The 18,106-nt window shown below is 43.0% G+C and overlaps 1 protein-coding gene across 1 annotated transcript in view; it reads right to left on the bottom strand.

Moving 5' to 3' along the window:
- Nucleotides 1–5,354: 5,354 nt before the first annotated feature.
- Nucleotides 5,355–18,106, bottom strand: part of PAFAH2 (platelet-activating factor acetylhydrolase 2, 40kDa) — a 33,968-nt gene continuing 21,216 nt past the window's right edge. The window contains exons 9-10 of the mRNA XM_006862274.1: nucleotides 9,736–9,890; nucleotides 5,355–5,709 (exon numbers count right to left, since the gene is read on the bottom strand). Coding sequence (XP_006862336.1) covers nucleotides 5,615–5,709; nucleotides 9,736–9,890 — 250 coding nt within the window. The 3' untranslated portion in view covers nucleotides 5,355–5,614. The remainder of the gene's footprint in view (nucleotides 5,710–9,735; nucleotides 9,891–18,106) is intronic.

Genomic DNA, 18,106 nt, shown 5'->3' with positions numbered 1-18,106 from the left:
TTCCTCTAATGGGCACAACACTGATGATCTTATGGGAATGTTGTTAGAATTAAACGATATAGTGTATATAAACTACCTAGCACAATGTCTAGCACAGAAACAAAATATGGTACTTTTATCAATAATGCACATTTGCCCAGTGCTTTGTAAATGACAAAATCTTACATCTTCCTTGCCCACCTCTCCCCGAAAAATAAAAACTCGAGGTGGGCAAGGAAGACATTAGTGACCCCATTTTACAGAAAAGGAAACAAAGGCTCAGAAGGGTTTATTGGCTCTAGGTCAAATGGCAAAAAAAGTATCAGTGTCTGGACTCAAACCTGGGTGAGATTCCATGAAGATGAGTAATTATATACACACTTGGCAAGCTGGGCTGCTAGAGACCATCTGGCTTAGCAGGCTGAGGCAGACTATATTTCTGAGCAGTTTCTTTTTTTAGATGACAGCAAGATGCGAAAAGTTAGGTGGCAAACCGCTTTCCCTCATTTTCAACATTGGTGTGATTTGTGCTCAGCCCTACCTTCTTCTCTCTCCCAAATGATACATGTCCATGTATCTTAGAACTAACTTCCCTCCACGGCTGCAACTGTTGCTGGCTCTGCCCTGGGCCTCACAGCTGGGATCTGGGAAAACCAAAAGAAAAGGCAGAGATGGCAGCTGGACACATCAGAGGGCTGGGCGAAGACCAGCTGTTTCCAAGGCTGACTGGGGAACTAGAAGCCTGCTAGGCGGTGGGGGATACCTGCTCCCCATGTCAGTCAACAGGAAGATGACTTTCCCCATCCAACAGATGGGTCCTGCTCCTGGAATAATGTAATAGAGCACAGTAGTAAATAAGGCACAGGCTGTATTTCTCTTGAGGAGAAGGAAGTTGAGAGATCCAGTGTTAGTTGAATTTAATCAAGAAAGCTTTCAAAGAAGAGCTGAGACTAGAAATATGCCTAAAAGATTAGCAGTACGAGGGGCCTTCAAAAAGTTCCTGGAGAAATTCCATGATCGTTTCATTTCCATTTTCCACTAACTTTTTGAATCCCCGTTGTATTTGGTTATACAGAAAGGAGGTAAGGAGACTCTGCAAGCAAGAGAAACACCTGGTGTATTAATGGGACTATGGAGTCCTGGTGTGGTGCTGTAGGATAAAGCTCTGGACTGCAAGGTCAGTTTGGACTGCAAATTAAAAAACCCTATACAGGGTCACTATGAGTTGGAATTGAGTCGACAGCACTTAACAACAACAACATGGAAAGAGAAGAGTTCATGGTAAGTCGAGGCCAGGAGAGGAAGGGCGAGGCCAGACAGATGAGCAGGTGAGATGCAGTTCTATGGGAAAGGAGAGGCACATAGCTTCTCGATAATTCAGTGGTAGAGATACAAATGCCAGTATGGGTGGTGTTTTAGAGATCACTCAATCCAACAAGCTCTCCTTTGTTGTTGTTAAGTGCTGTCCATAGTGACCCTGTATAGGGTTTCTGAGGAGTGGCTGGTGAGCTCGAACTGCTGACCTTGCAGTTCAAACCAACCTTGCAGTCTAATATATTAACCTGCAGTGCCACTCCAGGACTCAAACTCCCCATTGTTGTTGTTGTTAAGTGCTGCTGAGTCGGTTCCAACCCATAGCGACCCTGTATAGGGTATACGAGGCTGTAAATCTTTGTTGTTGTAGCTAGGTGCCATCGAGTCTGTACCGACTCATAGTGACCCTATGCACAATAGAATGGAACACTGCCGGATCCTGGGCCAACCTCACAATTTTGCCACGCTTGAGCCCACTGATGCTGCCATTTTGCCAATCCATCTCGCTGGGGGTCTTCTTTTTCTCTGAGCAAACATGATATCCTTCTCCAGTAACTGGTCCCTCCTGACAATATGTCCAAAGTATGAGAGATGAAATTTGGCCATCCTGGTCTCCAAGGAGCACTCTGGCTGCACTTCTTCCAACACAGGTCTGTTGGTTCTTTTAGTAGCCCATGGCACTTTCAATATTCTCCTCCAACATCATAACTCAAAAGCATCCATTCTTCTATGGTTGTCCTTATTCACTATCCAGCTTTCGCATGCATATGAGGTTACTGAAAATACCATGGCTTGGGTCAGGTGTACCTTAGTCCTCAAGCTGACATCCTTGCTCTTCAACACTTTAAAAAGGTCTTGTGCAGCAGATATGCCTAACGCAATACGTCGTTTGACTTCTTGACTGCTGCTTCCATGAGTGTTGATAGTTGATCCAAGAAGAATGAAGTCCCTGACAACTTTAATCTAGCTAACCTTTATTAAGTATGTCCAAATACTATGCGAAGTGCTTTATCTGCTATTTAATTATCACAACCCTATGTAATAAAAAGTTAGAATTCCACTTTACAGATACAAAAACTGAGGCTCCAAGAGGTGAACTTTTTATTAACATAAAGTCACACGATTAAAATATGTTGGAGTTACTTGATTCCAAAGGTCATGATTTTAATCTCAGAATTGCTTTCTCCAGCTATCAGATTAACAGATCACCTGGCCCACAGCTTTCCTCCTCCAGCCCATTTCTAAATAGTGCAGGGATAGCACTGAATTTCAATACAGGTCATAAAAAAGTGCCGGAAAATCTGGCCTCCTGGATTCAGTCTATTGTGAAATTAGCTTCTCTGTGCCCTGCCAGATGGAAGAGAGGGAAAAGTGCAAACCAAACCCACGTGCGTGTGCTGAGCAGCCAGCCATTGACTCCCAGCTCAGATTCTGAGGCCCATGTATCAGCTTTGCCCTTCTTGCTCTGAGGGCGTGAGTAAGGCAGCACTGCTCTAAGCCAGTTTTCTTCATAAAGAGAAGCTAAAACGAGCTGACTCCCCAGGTTACTGTGAGGAGCACATGAGCAATGTATGTAAGGCGCTAGCAGTCCCTGACAACAGTAAGGACCAGGGAATGCGGGTTACCATTATTTTATTGTTGTCATTGGCATTTTGGCATGTAGCTGTGGCCAGGGATATTTAGCCTCTGCTTTGGGTTGGGATCGGGCAGAGAGTGAATTTCCTAATGAGGGAGATCCTGGGTATCCAAAAGGTTAAGTGGTGCTCCTGGGGAGGGAAAGGGTGCCAGATTAAGGCCCCACAAGGAGCCTATCATTGGACATTGGGAGACCCAGAAGTGGTCATGGGGAAGGCCAGGAAGGGCAGCGGTGTCGGGACACATACAGGACAGGGACTAGTCTCTGTTGGGGTACAATTAGAACTCAGCCTAAGTCCAACCCATCCAGGAAGTGAAAGGGATGGATGAGGGTAACGACGCAGAGCAGAGCTTCAGCCGACCCACAGTGGACAAGCAGCCTGGCCAAGAAAGGCATTTCTGTTGTCTGTCTAGTGGGGTTGCTTGCTACTACCATATAATCTAGCCTATCCTGACAGAAATAGCCTAAAAAGTTCACTTTGATTGGGAAGTTGTTCACTTTGATTAGGAAGTATGTGGGGTTTTTTTTTGGTAGGTTAACATTCAATATAGAAAATATTGTATTTTGGGGGTAAAGGATCATTTTCAGTTATGTGAAAAATCCACCTACTCCAGTGTTGCTGGATAAATATGTCATTACCAGAACCTGAGCTGACTGAAGGAGGTGAATTCAGTTTTCAGTCTTTCTCTAGGGAGCTTCCAGGCCTCCCACTCAGGTCTTTACATGTATCTGCATTATTTGTGAGTCTGTGGGAAGAAGCTGAGTCTTCTGCTATTACAGGTAGAATTAGCTAAAACTTGCAGAGCCAGCTCCACACACATCTATCTACTCAGGGTTGGCCTGGGGTTGGTTCTGTGAGTGCTGAGGGGCTCTCGGTCCCCTTTGGGAGCTGGAAGGCCTGTGATATACCTATATGTGCTCTCCTAGAAGGAAATCCATGTGGTCAAAATATCCCCATAGCCTTTTTAAGCATAAACTGACCTTGCACTGGGCCAACAACAAGCATCCTTCCACATATCTTGGTGGATGGAAACTATATGAGTCATCTTCTCTGACCACAAAGCAATCCAGCTAGAAAACTAGCAATTATGAATAAACAGATAACTCCTATATTTAGAAAGTAAGAAGGATACTTTTAATTACTCTATGGGTTACACATCCTCTCACTTAATCCTCCTAACTATTTATAATGCAGATCTCCATGTTAGGGATTAGAAAGAGAACACAATTTCCTCAAACGTACTCAATTAGTGGTGGTGGAGTCAGAACTCAGAACAAGGCTCCATGTCTCCAGAGCCCAGGGCTCTAAAGACAGCCTCTTCTGCTACATCCCGTACATCCTTCCAAGGGTCAGTGGATCTGCTGTTTCACCTCTCGAAGAGAATAGTGATGAGAGGTAGGAGGCTAGTCTCAGCTTGTATTGCGCTTATTGTATACAGATATATTTGCCCTTTCCTCTTGCTTCCTCTGAGGCCCCCAACTTGGATTGTGGTAAAACTCTGAGTAGTGGAGAGGGGCAGTTCACACTGATGTTCACAAACAGCTCTGAACTAGATCCTAGGAAGTCTTCCTTTCCCTTTAAAGTTTTTCCCACATGGGCCCAAGTGTTAACAGAACTAAGAAAGACAGAAGGTAAAGTCATTCCCAGATGGCTCCCCATCTTGCTCTAGTGCAAATTAAATAAAAAGAATAGTCCAATGTATCATTAGGCAAACATGAGTATTAATATTATTCATATTATAAAGCACCAAAAATGGAACAGAATGGAAATGCACCCCATATTCTGACTTACACTTAGGGTTTGGGACCTCAGAGCTAGAAAACAGATAAGCAAAGAACTTTGATTCTGAGCAAGTTGGAAGCTCACCAGAACTGAAGTAGGCAAGAGCTCCTTGTTCCTAGAGCCCACTAATGGCGGCCTCCCAAGTGCTAGCTGACCAAACAGCTTTGCTCCTTTGATAAGGGCCTGTGCAAATGGCAGCTTAATACTGATAGTCTATCTTCTTCATCACAACCTACTTGTTTTAATTTCCCATGAAGATACATTTTTAGTAAAACCTTAACGACATTCATTCAGAGTATCTGAGGTACCTCTTTGTACCATAACTTCTCTCCCTGTGCTTGGAGGACAATGCTGCCTGCACCGAATACTAAGTGCCCAGTTTCATGTAATGGGAAGGCTTGAAAATAAATAGAAAATTTAAAGATGGTTCATATTCTAGAAATTTACCTAAAAAGCTCAGAACTCACCAAGTGGCTCTGGGTAAGGAGAAAGTTGGGTGAGAGGTCCTGAAGGACAGGATTTCAACTCCATTTTTTGGCTTCCTTTCTGCTATTGCAGAAGTCACATTGGCTCCAGGCAGAGGAGTAAGTTCCCTGGTTAAGTCTGTACTTCTGGGCCTCAGTGTTCCACTGGAGCTCAGCCCCACTGCTTGCTCCCCACACCATCAGGGTTCAGGCCCTAGAGAGTTAGTCTGTCAATCAGCAAGTGAGTCAAGTCCCAGCATGAGTTGAAGATCAACAAGTCCAAGATCAAAGTCCCTAATTACCCAATAAGCAATGTGATTATATCCTCTCTGTGAAGGGTCATGTTAAGCACTTCCTGGTGGAAGACTATGGGCACGCCTGGGCAGCCCTCAAATGGAACGGCAGCTTAAGTGACTTTTTGAAGCTGACCACTTGTGCCTACAGGCTGGACAGATGGTGTGGGGCCCCTGGGGTGAGTGATGGTCCAATGCCTTCAATGAGATTATTCCATTGATCATAGTTCTCCTTCAGGTCTGAATGGGAAAAAAACAGGAAGGTTAGGCAAATTGTTATTAAACCAAACACCCAAACCCACTGCCACTGAGTGCTTTTGACTCGTACTGATCCTGTAGGACAGAGTAGAACTGCTCCATAGGGTTTCTGAGGCTGTACATCTTTACGGAAGCAGACTGCCACATCTTTCTCTCATAGGGAGATTGGTGGGTTTGAACCACTGATCTTTAGGTTAGCAGCCCAATGCTGAAGCTACTGCACCACTAGGGACCCTTCTAAGGTTAGAAGAGAGTGTCCACAATGGACTTAGTGAGTTGTCCTAGGGAGAAGAGAAGAGGCCCTTGGATATGACAGGGCCTCCTGGTTATGATGGTCTGGTGGTGGTGGCAGTAATCGCATCTCCTATTCTTTCAGTGCCTTTACTTCATCCATAACAACTCAGTGATGTCTGTAATTATAGAGAGTAACACTGACTGTCACAGCTAACTGCTCTGTATGCACAGTTTCATTTCATTTTCACAACATCCCTGAGAACTAAGTGCTATTATTAACCCGGTTTTATAGTTGAGAAAACAGAGATTCAGAGAAGCTACCTGGCTTGCCCAAGATCATTACTACCGGTAAGTGGTAGACAATCTAGGTCGGAAAGGGTCAGAAAGTGGGAAGAATACGTCCAAGTTCAGAGAGAGCTGTGAAGCAAGGAGTAGTCCCTCACACTCTAGCCTAGTGGACGCAAAGCCAGTGCTCTTTAAAGAAGGGCAGAAGCAACAGGGTGGTAACACCCTGAAGCAGTTTATGACCATGTGACAGCACTGGGGTCACTGGCAGACGGGGCTAACTTTGTGGTAAGAATAGTCAGAAAGGATTCAGGGCCTCAGGCTGAGGGATCAAAGTTTGGGAAGAAGGCAGGGATCATTCTCATTTGTCTTTGGATGCCCAGTACCCTGCCAAGGGCCTGGTGTGGAACAGGCTCACAATAAATAACTGCAACATAGTCATTAACTCAAGAAACACTGAGCATACCCACTATATGACATGCTGTACTCTAAGGGCAAAGAGTTCTGGTAGCGTAGTGGTTACGAGTTGGGCTGCTAACCTCAAGGTCAGCAGTTTGAAACTACCAGCTGTTCCACAGGAGAAAGATGAGGCTTTCTGCTCCTGTAAAGATTTTTACAGCCTCAGAAACCCTATACAGGGTCACTGTGAGTTGGAACCGACTCCACAGCACACTGCTACCACCACCACCACCATTCTAAGTGCAAAAATACAGCTGAGAACAAAACAACTCAAAGTCTGTGTCTGGAGCACAGAGGCAGTAGTCCTGATGCACCAGGTACTGGTCAGACCACATCTAGCATGTCACAGTCAGGTCACGATACCACATGGCAGACAGTGCATCCAGTGGAAGGGGAAAATACATGGCACCGGCACCGCATAGGGAAGAGGTGGAGTCAGCTTACTGAATGAACAACTCAGAGACAACACCATAGGTGACTTCAAACATCTGAAGAGCTGCCATGTGCGTGCGGTCCTGGATGGCTCTTGAGACACTAATCAGCTAATCAGGACAAGTGGGAGGAGTTATAAAGTATCAGATCATCGTTTTATGTTAGTGCTCAATCAAAGCTTAGCCATCTGGACAAGCCCTAACTCCCTTCTGAAGGAAACTGCTCTACACACAGCATCTGCCTGCTGAGGGATCAGCCTCAAGTCGATAATGGCATTGCTCTCTACTCTGACTGGAGAGGGCGGGACATCTCATTAGGAGTGGGAGAGAGGAAGGATAGACCTAGGATGGACAGTGACCTACCGGTGTCTTGGCAGTTAAAGATGGACTCGTACAATCATATTCTTCTCTTGAGTATCTGGCTAAGAAAGCCAAGAGAATATGGGAACTAAAGATGAAAGGATGCCACAAGGTAGAAAAAACAAGCCAAGGAAATAATGAGGAAGCAGAAACTATGAATGGGCAGATGCTATCAGTGAGAGAAAAATCCAGAGCAGAAACAAAGAAAATTGCAGGGAGGAAAGATAGCACAAGAGGGAGAGACAGAGATGGGAGCCTATGAGACAGACGGAGAGAGATAGGTCAGTCCTGTCAAGCTGCCTTGGTTTCTAGAACTCCATCTAGTCCAAGTACATACTCATTAACAAACTCCCTTTTTAATCTTAGGTAAATTAGTGTATTTTTAGTTGTTGTAACCAAAAAAAAAAAAAAAAAAATTAACTAGGCTATGAACATTCTTAACATGATTAAAGTTGAGTGGTCACATAAAAATAATAATTATTGGTGTTTACCTGTCTGGAGTGAAAGAAAAAGAAGGAAACCCAAGACTCAGAGAAGGAGTCCGTTTATAGGACTAAATGTTGACCATGAACCATGGCCTTCTCTATCCTGAGACCAGAAGAACTACACTGTGCCCAACTATCACTATAATCATTCTGATCAGGACCACAATAAATGGATCCTGATAGAAAGTGAGGAAAAAGTGGATTAGAACTTCAAATCTTCAAAACTACCCAGACGTAATGAACCCGCTGAGACAGGAGGAACTCTGGAGACTTCTACCCTGAGCTAGTCTTTAAGCCAGTGGTGGGAAACGTTTGGTCCATGGGCAGATAAGGTCTGAAAAATCATTTGGTCTGGCTCTGCCAAGGCAACTGTGGTTCCAGCCATCACATTAGGGATAAGTTAATTAAATGTTTGACCAAACAAACAAACAAACAAAAAACAGGCTAATTTTCAAGTTAATAATTTTGTAAGGTCCACAAATGATTTATAAAAGTTCCCCACCCCTGCTTTAAGCCTTGACCTGAAGTATCCCAAGTCATCTTTTTAGCTAAACAGTAGGTTAGGTCATCAAGTAATGAACATCCCCTAGTACTATTGCCCTGAGGTAGTCTTTAAGCCTCAAACTAAAAATAGCCACTGAAGACTTCTTAAAATCAAACAAATATTTACTAATATGAAAAAGTCTGAAGGAACATTATGCTTTTTTAAAAACTCTCTATATGGGATCAGGAGTCCTGGTATGGTGCCGTAAGATAAGCACTGGACTGCAAGGTCCATTTGGACAGCAAGGCAGGCAGTTCAAACCCACCAGCCACTCCTCATAAACCTTATATAGGGTTGCTATGAGTCGGAAGCATTGGATGGCACTTAACAACATCAACATATGGGATCCAAGTGACAACAGCAACTCAGAAGATTAGGTAAGAAGCTTAGGGGCAGTGAGCTGATGTGAATAGAGGGAGAACTCAGAAAAGGGGGTGAGCATGGCTGAACAACTTGAAGAATGTAATCAGTGCCACTGAACTGTGGTGTCCAGTTCCACCAAAAATACAAAAAAAAAAATTAAATAAACAAAACAAAAAACCATTAAGGTTTCCAGTGGGGAAGAGAGCTGATATGAGTAATCTCCCTCCAAGTTGAAAGTCGTGTCCACCTAATCACGTGGCAGAGAAGATCTGAGAGGCTACCTCTTCTGAGTGGGCAGGTGAACCAAACAACCTCTAAGAGTCTTGCAGTTCAGCTGATGTGGAGTTATAACATTAGTCATCATCCCTCCATGCTTTGGTTTTTAAAGCACTCCCACAAATTGAGCTCATTTATCATCCTAACTACCATCACAAGGCAGACAGGGTAAGAGAGGATGAGCCTGCATTTGGACTTCTGGTGTGGCGCTGTAGTAGGATTAGCACTGGACTGCGAACCACAACTGCAGCAGTTCAAACCCACCAGCTGCTCCTCGGAAACCCTCTACAGGGTTGTTATGATGGCCCTTTAATAACAACAGTGGAGAGAAGGGAAAGCTCTGCTTACAGTGATGAAATAGAGACTCAGGGAGGCTAAATTACTAGCCCAGGGTCAGGATCTCCAAATTTCCAAGTGTGTTTTGTTTGTTTGTTTCTTTCATTCTGTGTAACTCTCCTTCAGCCAGGTTTTCCTTTGGCCGTAAGTCTCTGTGGTCCATGATGTGTCAGTATGGAGCATGTGCTAACAGAAAACCTAAAGGCTGTCCCCAGGACCCCAGTTCTCTCCTTACCAAGGTGCTTCTGCAGGAAGGCCAACATGGCCCGAACCACAATCTCTTGACCTTCATAGGGGTCCAAGCTTCCACGGGTTTGAGAGGAGAAGAATTTACCAAACACATTGTTAGTCACAAAGGCAAAGTCAGTTTGACTCCGATGAACAGAACCACTAGAACCAAAGAAAAACAAATAACTGGTAGTGTTCAGGGGCTGGGGCACACACATTAGTTAAGCACCTCGTATGTATGGGCAAAGATGTCCTCCTGGTGGAACAGTGCTAAAGGACTTGGCTACACCCCCAACAGTTGCTCGCAGGAGAAAGATGTGGCAGTGCTTCCATAGAGTTGTATTGTTGTTAAGTGCCGTGGAGTCCGTTCTGACTCCTGTACAGGGCTTCCAAGGCTGTAAATCTTTATGGCAGCAGAAAGTCTCATCTTTCTCCTGCAGAACAGCTGGTAGTGTTGAACTGCTGCTGACCTTGAGGTTTACAGTCCGATTTGTAGTCACTACACTACCATAGATTTACATCCTCGGAAAGCCTTGGGAGCAGTTCTACTCCATTCCACTAGGTCCCTGTGTGTCAGAATCAACTCCGCAGCAGTGGACTGGCTTTATTATACACAAGGTGCTTTCCACGTACCATTTCACTGGATTTTCACAACCATGTAAGGAAAGTATTTTCCCCTTGACATAGAGGAGTTTGAAGCTTAGAGAAGTGCAATGATCTGTCAGGGTCAAACAGCTAGTAAGTGATGGAGCTAGAATTTGAACCCAGGTGTCCCTGGTCTTCAGAGCTGACTCATTCCCTGGACCACACTGCCTGACAGTGCAGGGAAAAGGCTGAGTCAGCTGCACAGGGACAGGGACATGAGGGGAGGTCTGCCATTCCTACACTGTTATGGCCTATTACACCACGGCTGCCTTCTGATGACTTCCAAAGAGTCACAAAACATCAACACATTAACTTCTACTTCTTCAGAGCTACATCATTAACAGGAAAAGGGGATCACTATCTCTTCTTTAAATAACCAGAGACTGAGTGCAAGTGCTCATTAAGGGGGTTTCTGGATTAGAACTTAGGTCCTTTGACATCATATCCACTGAATTTTCAGTGAAAGCCTGACTAGGTTTATTTGGGTTACATTTGTTGCTGTTGTTAAGTGCTGCAGAGTCGATTCTGACACATAGTGACCCTGTATAGGGTTTCCAAGGAGCAGCTGGTGAGCTTGAACTACCGACTTTGCAGTTCAAATGACTGCAGTCTGACGCATTAGCCCACAGTGCCACATCAGGACTCCCTTGTAAGTAATTTCCTTGTCAAGGAGCCATGGTGGCATAGTGGGGTACATGTTGGGTTGCTAACTGCAAGGTCAGCAGTTCTAATTACCAGCCGTTTGGAGGGAAAAAGATGAAGCTTTCTCTCCCCTAAAGATTTACAGCTTTGTAAACCCAATACAAAGGAGCTCTGGTAGCATAGTGGTTACGAATTGGGCTGTGAACCACAAGGTCAGCAGTTCGAAACTGCCAACTGTTTCACAGGAGAAAGATGAGGCGTTCTGCTCCTGTAAAGATTTACAGCCTCGGAAACCCTGTACAGGGTCGCTATGAGTTGGAACTGACTCCACGGCACACAGCCAACCAAACCCTACACAGGGTCACTATGAGTCAGAACAGACTTAATGGCCCTCCACTATTACCACCACCACCACCATATTTGTTAATTAAATGAGGAGGGGAAGTTTAAACGTTAAAATTCTTGTTTGATGTCATTCACAAAAACTGACTTAAAAAATGCGTTACTGGAATACTACGCAACGTGATGAGTAATGATGAATCTCACAATATGGATGAACCTGGACATTATGCTGAGTGAAACTGTTGTGGTTGTTAGGTGCCTTTGAGTCAGTACCGACTCTGAGTCAGTACCACCGTATCTATGTATAACAGAAGGAAACACTGACCAGTCCTGGGCCAACCCCACAGTCATTGCTACGCCTGAGCCCACTGCTGCTACCATTGTGCCAATCCATCTCACTGGGGTCTTCCTTTTATTCTCTGACCCTCCACTTTACCAAACATGATACCCTTCTCCAAGGACTGGTCCCTCCTGATAATATGTCTGAAGTATGAGAGATGAAGTCTGGCCATCTTGGCTTCCAAGGAGCACTCTGGCTGTACTTCCTTGAACATAGATTATTGGTTTGTTCTTTTGGCAGTCCATAGTATTTTCAATATTCTCCTTCAACCCCATAACTCAAATGCATCAATTCTTCAGTGGTCTTCCTTATTCACTGTCCAGCTTTCACATGTTTATGAAGTTATTGAAAATACCATGGCTTGGGTCAGGCACACCTTAGTCCTCAAGCTGACATCTTTGCTCTCCAACACTTTAAAGAGATCTGTGCAACAGATTTGCCTAATGTAATACGTCATCTGATTTCTTGACTGCTGCTTCCATGAGTGTTTATGGTTGATGTGAGAAAAATGAAGTCTTTAACAACTTCAATCTTTTCTCCATATATGTGGACGTTATTTACTGGTCCAGTGGCGAGGGGTTTTGTTTTCTTTACATTGAGATGCAACTTATACCGAATGCTGTGGTCTTTGATTTGATTGGTTAAGTATTTTAAGTCCTCTTCACTTTCAGCAAGCAAGGTTGTATCATCTGCATACTGCAGGTGTTAATGAGTCTTCAAACCTAAATCTTTCAACAAACTGATGTGGCACTGGAGGCACTCACTCATCTTTGCCAAGAAATTTGGAAGACAACTACCTGGCCAACTGACTGGAAGAGATCCGTATTTGTGCTTATTCCAACAAGAGGTGACTCAATGGAATTGATATCCCATGCAAGTTTAGTTTTACTAAATACAAAAATGGCTGCAAGCATACATTGACATAGAACTTCCAGAGGTTCAAGCCAGATTCAGAAGAGGACATGGAATGAGGGATATCACTGCTGACATCAGATTGATCTTGGCTGAAAGCAGAGAACACCAGAAAGATGTTTACCTATGCTTTACTGACTATGCAAAGGCTTTCGATTGTGTGGATCATGACAAGCTATGGACAACATTGCGAAGTATGAGTATTCTGGAACACTTAATTGTGCTTACAAGGAACCTGTACATAGGCCAAGAGGCAGTTGTTCAAATAGAATAAGGGAACACCGAATGGTTTAAAATTAGGAAAGGTGTGTGTCAGGGTTGTATTCTTTGACTATAGTTATTCAATCTATATGCTGAGCAAATAATCTGAGAAGCTGGAATTATATGAAGAAAAATGTGGCATCAAGATTGGAGGAAGACTCATTAATAATCTGTGGCATGCAGAGGATGATGAAATTAGTCAATCACAAAAACACAAATATTGTTGAGACCAATGTTGTAAAAAATTAAGAAAAGGTTTTTTTAAATAAAAGAAACAATCTATGATGGTTATGGGGGTGAGGATAGAGGGAAAATTATTCACAGACTAGAGGGTAGACATGTGTTAACATGGGTGACAGGGCAGGCAATATACAACAAGAGGGAGGTTAGCAGAGAAATGAAGGAAGCAGGAGACACAGGGAAGAATGTAGTAGTTAAACAGAGGTAAATACTGTTAACTGATGGTACATGGAGTAATCATTGCAATGAAGTAACATATATAATTTGCTGAGTGTAAAACTGCTGATGTACTCTGTTTATAAAAAGCAAGTCATGAGCAGCCATCTAAGGTGCAACTACTGGTCTCTCCATGTGCAGAGGAAAGAAAAGTGATGACAATTGAAGACGCTTACAATCAGTTAATCCAATGGACCAATAGAACATGTGAACATAAGTCTCCACCACGATCCTGAGACCAGAAGAACTAGATAGTGCCCAACTACTCCAACTGCTCTGAAAGGGGTCACATTAGAAGGTTCCAGCTACAGTGGGAGAAAAAAATGGAAAAACCCCTGGAAATCCTACAAAAGACTGGGCTTTCCGGTCAGAAATAAACCGGAGGAACTTGAGACTATGGACCTTGGCTACTCTTTAGGTCTGGCACAGAACTCATTCTCACTGTCCAATCTTCAGTCAAGCAGTAGATAGGTATATAGAGGAGACGACAACACTAGTAGGATATGTTCACCATGGAATGGTCAACCATTCAAGATCAAAAGGGCATCATTTATGAAAGGACAAAGTTGAGAAGAGCTGAGAAGGTGGGTGGAAAGGAAATAAGAAGCATGGGGAAGAAGTGGGTAAGTGCTGTTGCCTGGGAGGGATTGCACTCATTGAGATTAAATAAAGTGCAGGATTTGTTGACTGTTAAACTGATCATCTGCTCTATAAGCTGTCACTCAATTCACAATAAAAAGTTTATGTGCCTTAAATAAGGCACGTAAAAAGTGTACAGAATAATCTGATGGTGTGGTGTAGTGAATGATTTACTATGTCTTTTCTAGCCTTACTCTTCCTAACTCCCACCAAACAACTCTTTTCCTAGTGGGTCTGGGTTAGAGGAGATACTGAAAGAATGACATGATTCTGCTGTGGATGTTAACAGAGTTCATTATAACTGAAATAACCTGAAACTCCAGCATGGGTATAAAAGAAATCATCTCAAGAAGCAGAATGAAGGATCTCACTACCATCAGAGAATAGTGATAAGTGGAGGAGTCATTTGGATCTCGAGATCGCTGTGTACTGAATCTCCTGGACCAGGGACAGAAAGCTGAGACACTGGAGAAGTGGGCAGAGGAGCAGCAGCAGCAGAACCAGGAACCAGAGCACGAGACAGAGCAGTGGGCTTCCCTGCCCATGGAGCAAGTCAAGCTGAGTGACTTTGGGCAAGAGACTTGCTTACAGAGCAGTGTCTCCAGCAGGTAATTGGGCAACTAAGGTTTGCTGACCCACAGAGTAGAGCCAAGTGCCTTTAGACTGAGGCTTATGGAAAAGTGGTGTGTTCTGTGGGCATGTATTAGCAGTCCTAAAAGAGCTTTGTTGTCCAGGCAGAAAGACATCTAGCTGTGGCCATGGCTGAGGAGAGGCTACCCTGGCTGGAACAACTGTGTCCTGAGCACTTCTGACCCCAAATTGTAACCTGTACACTTCCCTAACAAACCCTGTAACTGAGTATGGTGTCTGAGTTCTGTGGGGTCACTGCAATCAATCATTGAACCCAGCTGAGTAGAAAGTGCTATTGGGCAGTGGTTGATGTCATTTTTGCAAATGGATATTTATATTGTTCTATGTTGTTGTTAAGTGCCGTCGAGTTGGTTCCAACTCATAGTGAACCTGTACAGCATTTTGGAGGAGTGATTGGTAAGTTTGAACCACCTATGTTACAGTTCAAACCAACCCTGAGGTCAAGTGCTTATCCTATGGTGCCACACCAGGACTCCATGTTATTCTATAGTATAACTTACAAGCACCTAATTTAAGAAATAATACATTATCAATAGTTAAATCCCCATCTAATACCTTTTCCCAACTGTTCCTGCCTCCCTCCCTCCAGAGGCCAATTTATCTTCAATCTGGTTGACTTGGAAAAATTTAAGTGGTCCTCTGACTGCTGTGAAGTCAAAATGAAAGGAAAGAGGCTGGCCCCAAGGAAGACAGCCTGGGCCAAGGTGAACAAAGGAACACGTCTGTAACACCCCCAGCATTAAAGGATGTTCAATTTGACATTTCAACTAGCTGAGTGATTCCAAAGGACCCTGACATTTGTTGCTTGGCTAAAATAGGTGTTGGGGTTCCTGAAGCATATGTGCAGGTGAGAGCTGTTGAGAAGGGGCAGAGGACAGGGATCTAACTACTGGCAATGTTTAATTTCTTAAACTTGGTGTTGGACCCTCAAGTCCGAGAGCTAGTCGATGAAATGGCAGGCTTGCATGCTATTTACGCTATAAATCTCTTTTTTTCTTAAAAATTATAAGTTTGATAATTACTACACTGTTCTTTATAGCATACAATAATCAAAAAACTAGAATGCAATCTCTTTTTAAATTTTTTATCCAGAATGCAATCTTGAAAAGCTAAAAATAAAGCATGGGAAACCTGTAGCATTACTTTTCAAAAATAAACAACTTCAGAATACATCTAAATGTAACTTTTCCAAAACACCAAAAAATACAGTGTAAAGCATTCTCTTTATTAATATCAACTTTCATTTTGTGATGTACTGTATCAATGTTTTGCATATACCTTGATGCAAAGGGAATTTTAAGTTACACTGTATTTGAAACAAAACAAAAAACAAGTAAACCCACTAACATTAAGAAATGAAAATGGATGACTACATCCACATTAACTACCACAAACTCCAACAGAAGAAACTTTTCCTTCAACAAAACATATTCTTTTTTATATATACAACATACTAACACTCAAGCATTTTAATTTAGTTGTGCCAAAGGCAGCATTTTATAACTAAAAAGAAAATTGTTACAGATGTACAAAAAGAGCAAAAATTTAATATACCAAAGATATGTTTGATGAGCTCTGGTAGCGTAGTGGTTACGAATCGGGCTGCTAACCTCAAGGTTGGCAGTTTGAAACTACCAGCTGTTCCACAGGAGAAAGATGAGGCTTTCTGCTCCCGTAAAGATTACAGCCTCAGATACCCTATACAGGGTCACTATGAGTCGTAACTGACTCCATAATACTTAACAACAACAACAATAACAAATGCTTGATACACTTAAATGTCATTTTTTGGGGCAACTTTAAGGTTTAAAAAGGCATTAAGGGGGGAGAACAAACAAGATGGCAGATGGGATGGAAGTGCAGTAAAGGAGCTCCACCAGCAACAACACAGAATACCCGACCAAGCAGGCTCAGGAGATGGTCCCAGAACTCTGAACCACATATAAAGGAATATTTAGAAAGTTGGAAGGCTTACAGCTGGGGAATTTGTGGCAGAAGCAAGAAATCCATTGCTTTCTAGTTCGGAACACTCATCTGATCCAGGAGCCGCCATCTTGGTTGAGACCAAGTTGGGGAAGGATTGGAGCAGCCACAGACGCCTGGCAGAACCGCAGAGATAAAGGTGTGGACATTCTTTTCTTTTGGTATCTGTTCATTGGTCCCTTGCTGTCTGTGCACCTCCATTCTGGTGACTATAGGGGTGCCTGAGCTAGTGGGCACTCCAGCCCCACCCTCAGAGGGTTCTACTACGCATGCTCACAGATCTCCTAGAAATTTAAAGAGATAGTTTCCAATTAAAACCAAGTGGCCACAGCCAGCCCTGAACTGTTTACAACTAGAAAAAAGGCCTGAATGGGGATTGTGGAGCAGGACAAGCAGACAAAAAAGGAAATAAACCAAAAATTAAATCCTAAGTAACATCAAAACGACCAAGAGTGGCATCTTGAAATTTCTCAAGAAGAAGAGTGAAAAGGGAAGCCCATTTCCTAATCACATCTACCTGGAGGCAATCAGAAAGCATAAAAAATACCAAACTACATACCCCATCTAAGTATTAAGGCCACAGATAACCCCTGAATATGCCTAAAAAACAGAAGCAGATGACTATATCTGCACATGTCCAGAAACGAGATAAAGTGACTGAGACAAATGAGCTGGAAGTAGACCTACAATCCACACTAGAAGATGGACAGGATTTGGAAATGCCTGAGAAGGAATTCAGAAAAATGATTACAAAATGTATCAAAACACTATACAATGGAGTTGAGAAAAATAAGGAAGAAGTCAGGAAAACACTATAGGAACAATCAAATAAGATTGATACAGCATTGGAAACAATTCAAAACCTACAGAAAGAGGTCCAAAAAATTAATAATAGAATATCAGAAATGGACAATACACTGAAAAGGCAAAGGAGTACAACCGAAGAGATAGAAGCCAGAACTAGTGAGCTAGGAGATAAATCTCTCAACACTACTAAGATAGAAGAACAAACACAAAAAAAAGGATAAAAAAATCTGAAGAAGGACTAAGATTCACGTTGGATAACATGAAGAGAAATAACATAAGAATTACTGGCATTCCAGAACAGGAACAATCACACAAGTCCACAGAGGAGATAGCTGAATTGTTTCTGGAAGAAAAATTTCCTAACATCCTCAAAGGTGAAAAGATAAGCATTCAAGAAGCTCAATGAAGCCCAGGGTGGATAGACCCTAAAAGACAATCACCAAGATATATAATAATCAAGCTCTCCAAAATCAAAGATAAAGGCAGGATCTTGAAAGCAGCTAGGAAAAAGAGAAATTTAACATACAAAGGCAAGCAGATCAGATTAAGCTCAGATTTCTCAACAGAAACCAGGAAGGCAAGAAGGCAATGGGGAAACATATATAAAACCCTGAAAGAAAAAAAACTGCCACCCAAGTATCCTCTACCCAGCAAAGCTGTCCATCAAATATGATGGTGTAATCAAAACATTCCAGGATAA

The sequence above is a fragment of the Chrysochloris asiatica genome, unplaced genomic scaffold (genome assembly GCF_000296735.1).
Source record: "Chrysochloris asiatica unplaced genomic scaffold, ChrAsi1.0 scaffold00047, whole genome shotgun sequence".
In the NCBI taxonomy this organism is placed as follows: domain Eukaryota; kingdom Metazoa; phylum Chordata; class Mammalia; order Afrosoricida; family Chrysochloridae; genus Chrysochloris; species Chrysochloris asiatica.
This window is presented reverse-complemented; position numbering and strand designations above follow the sequence as displayed.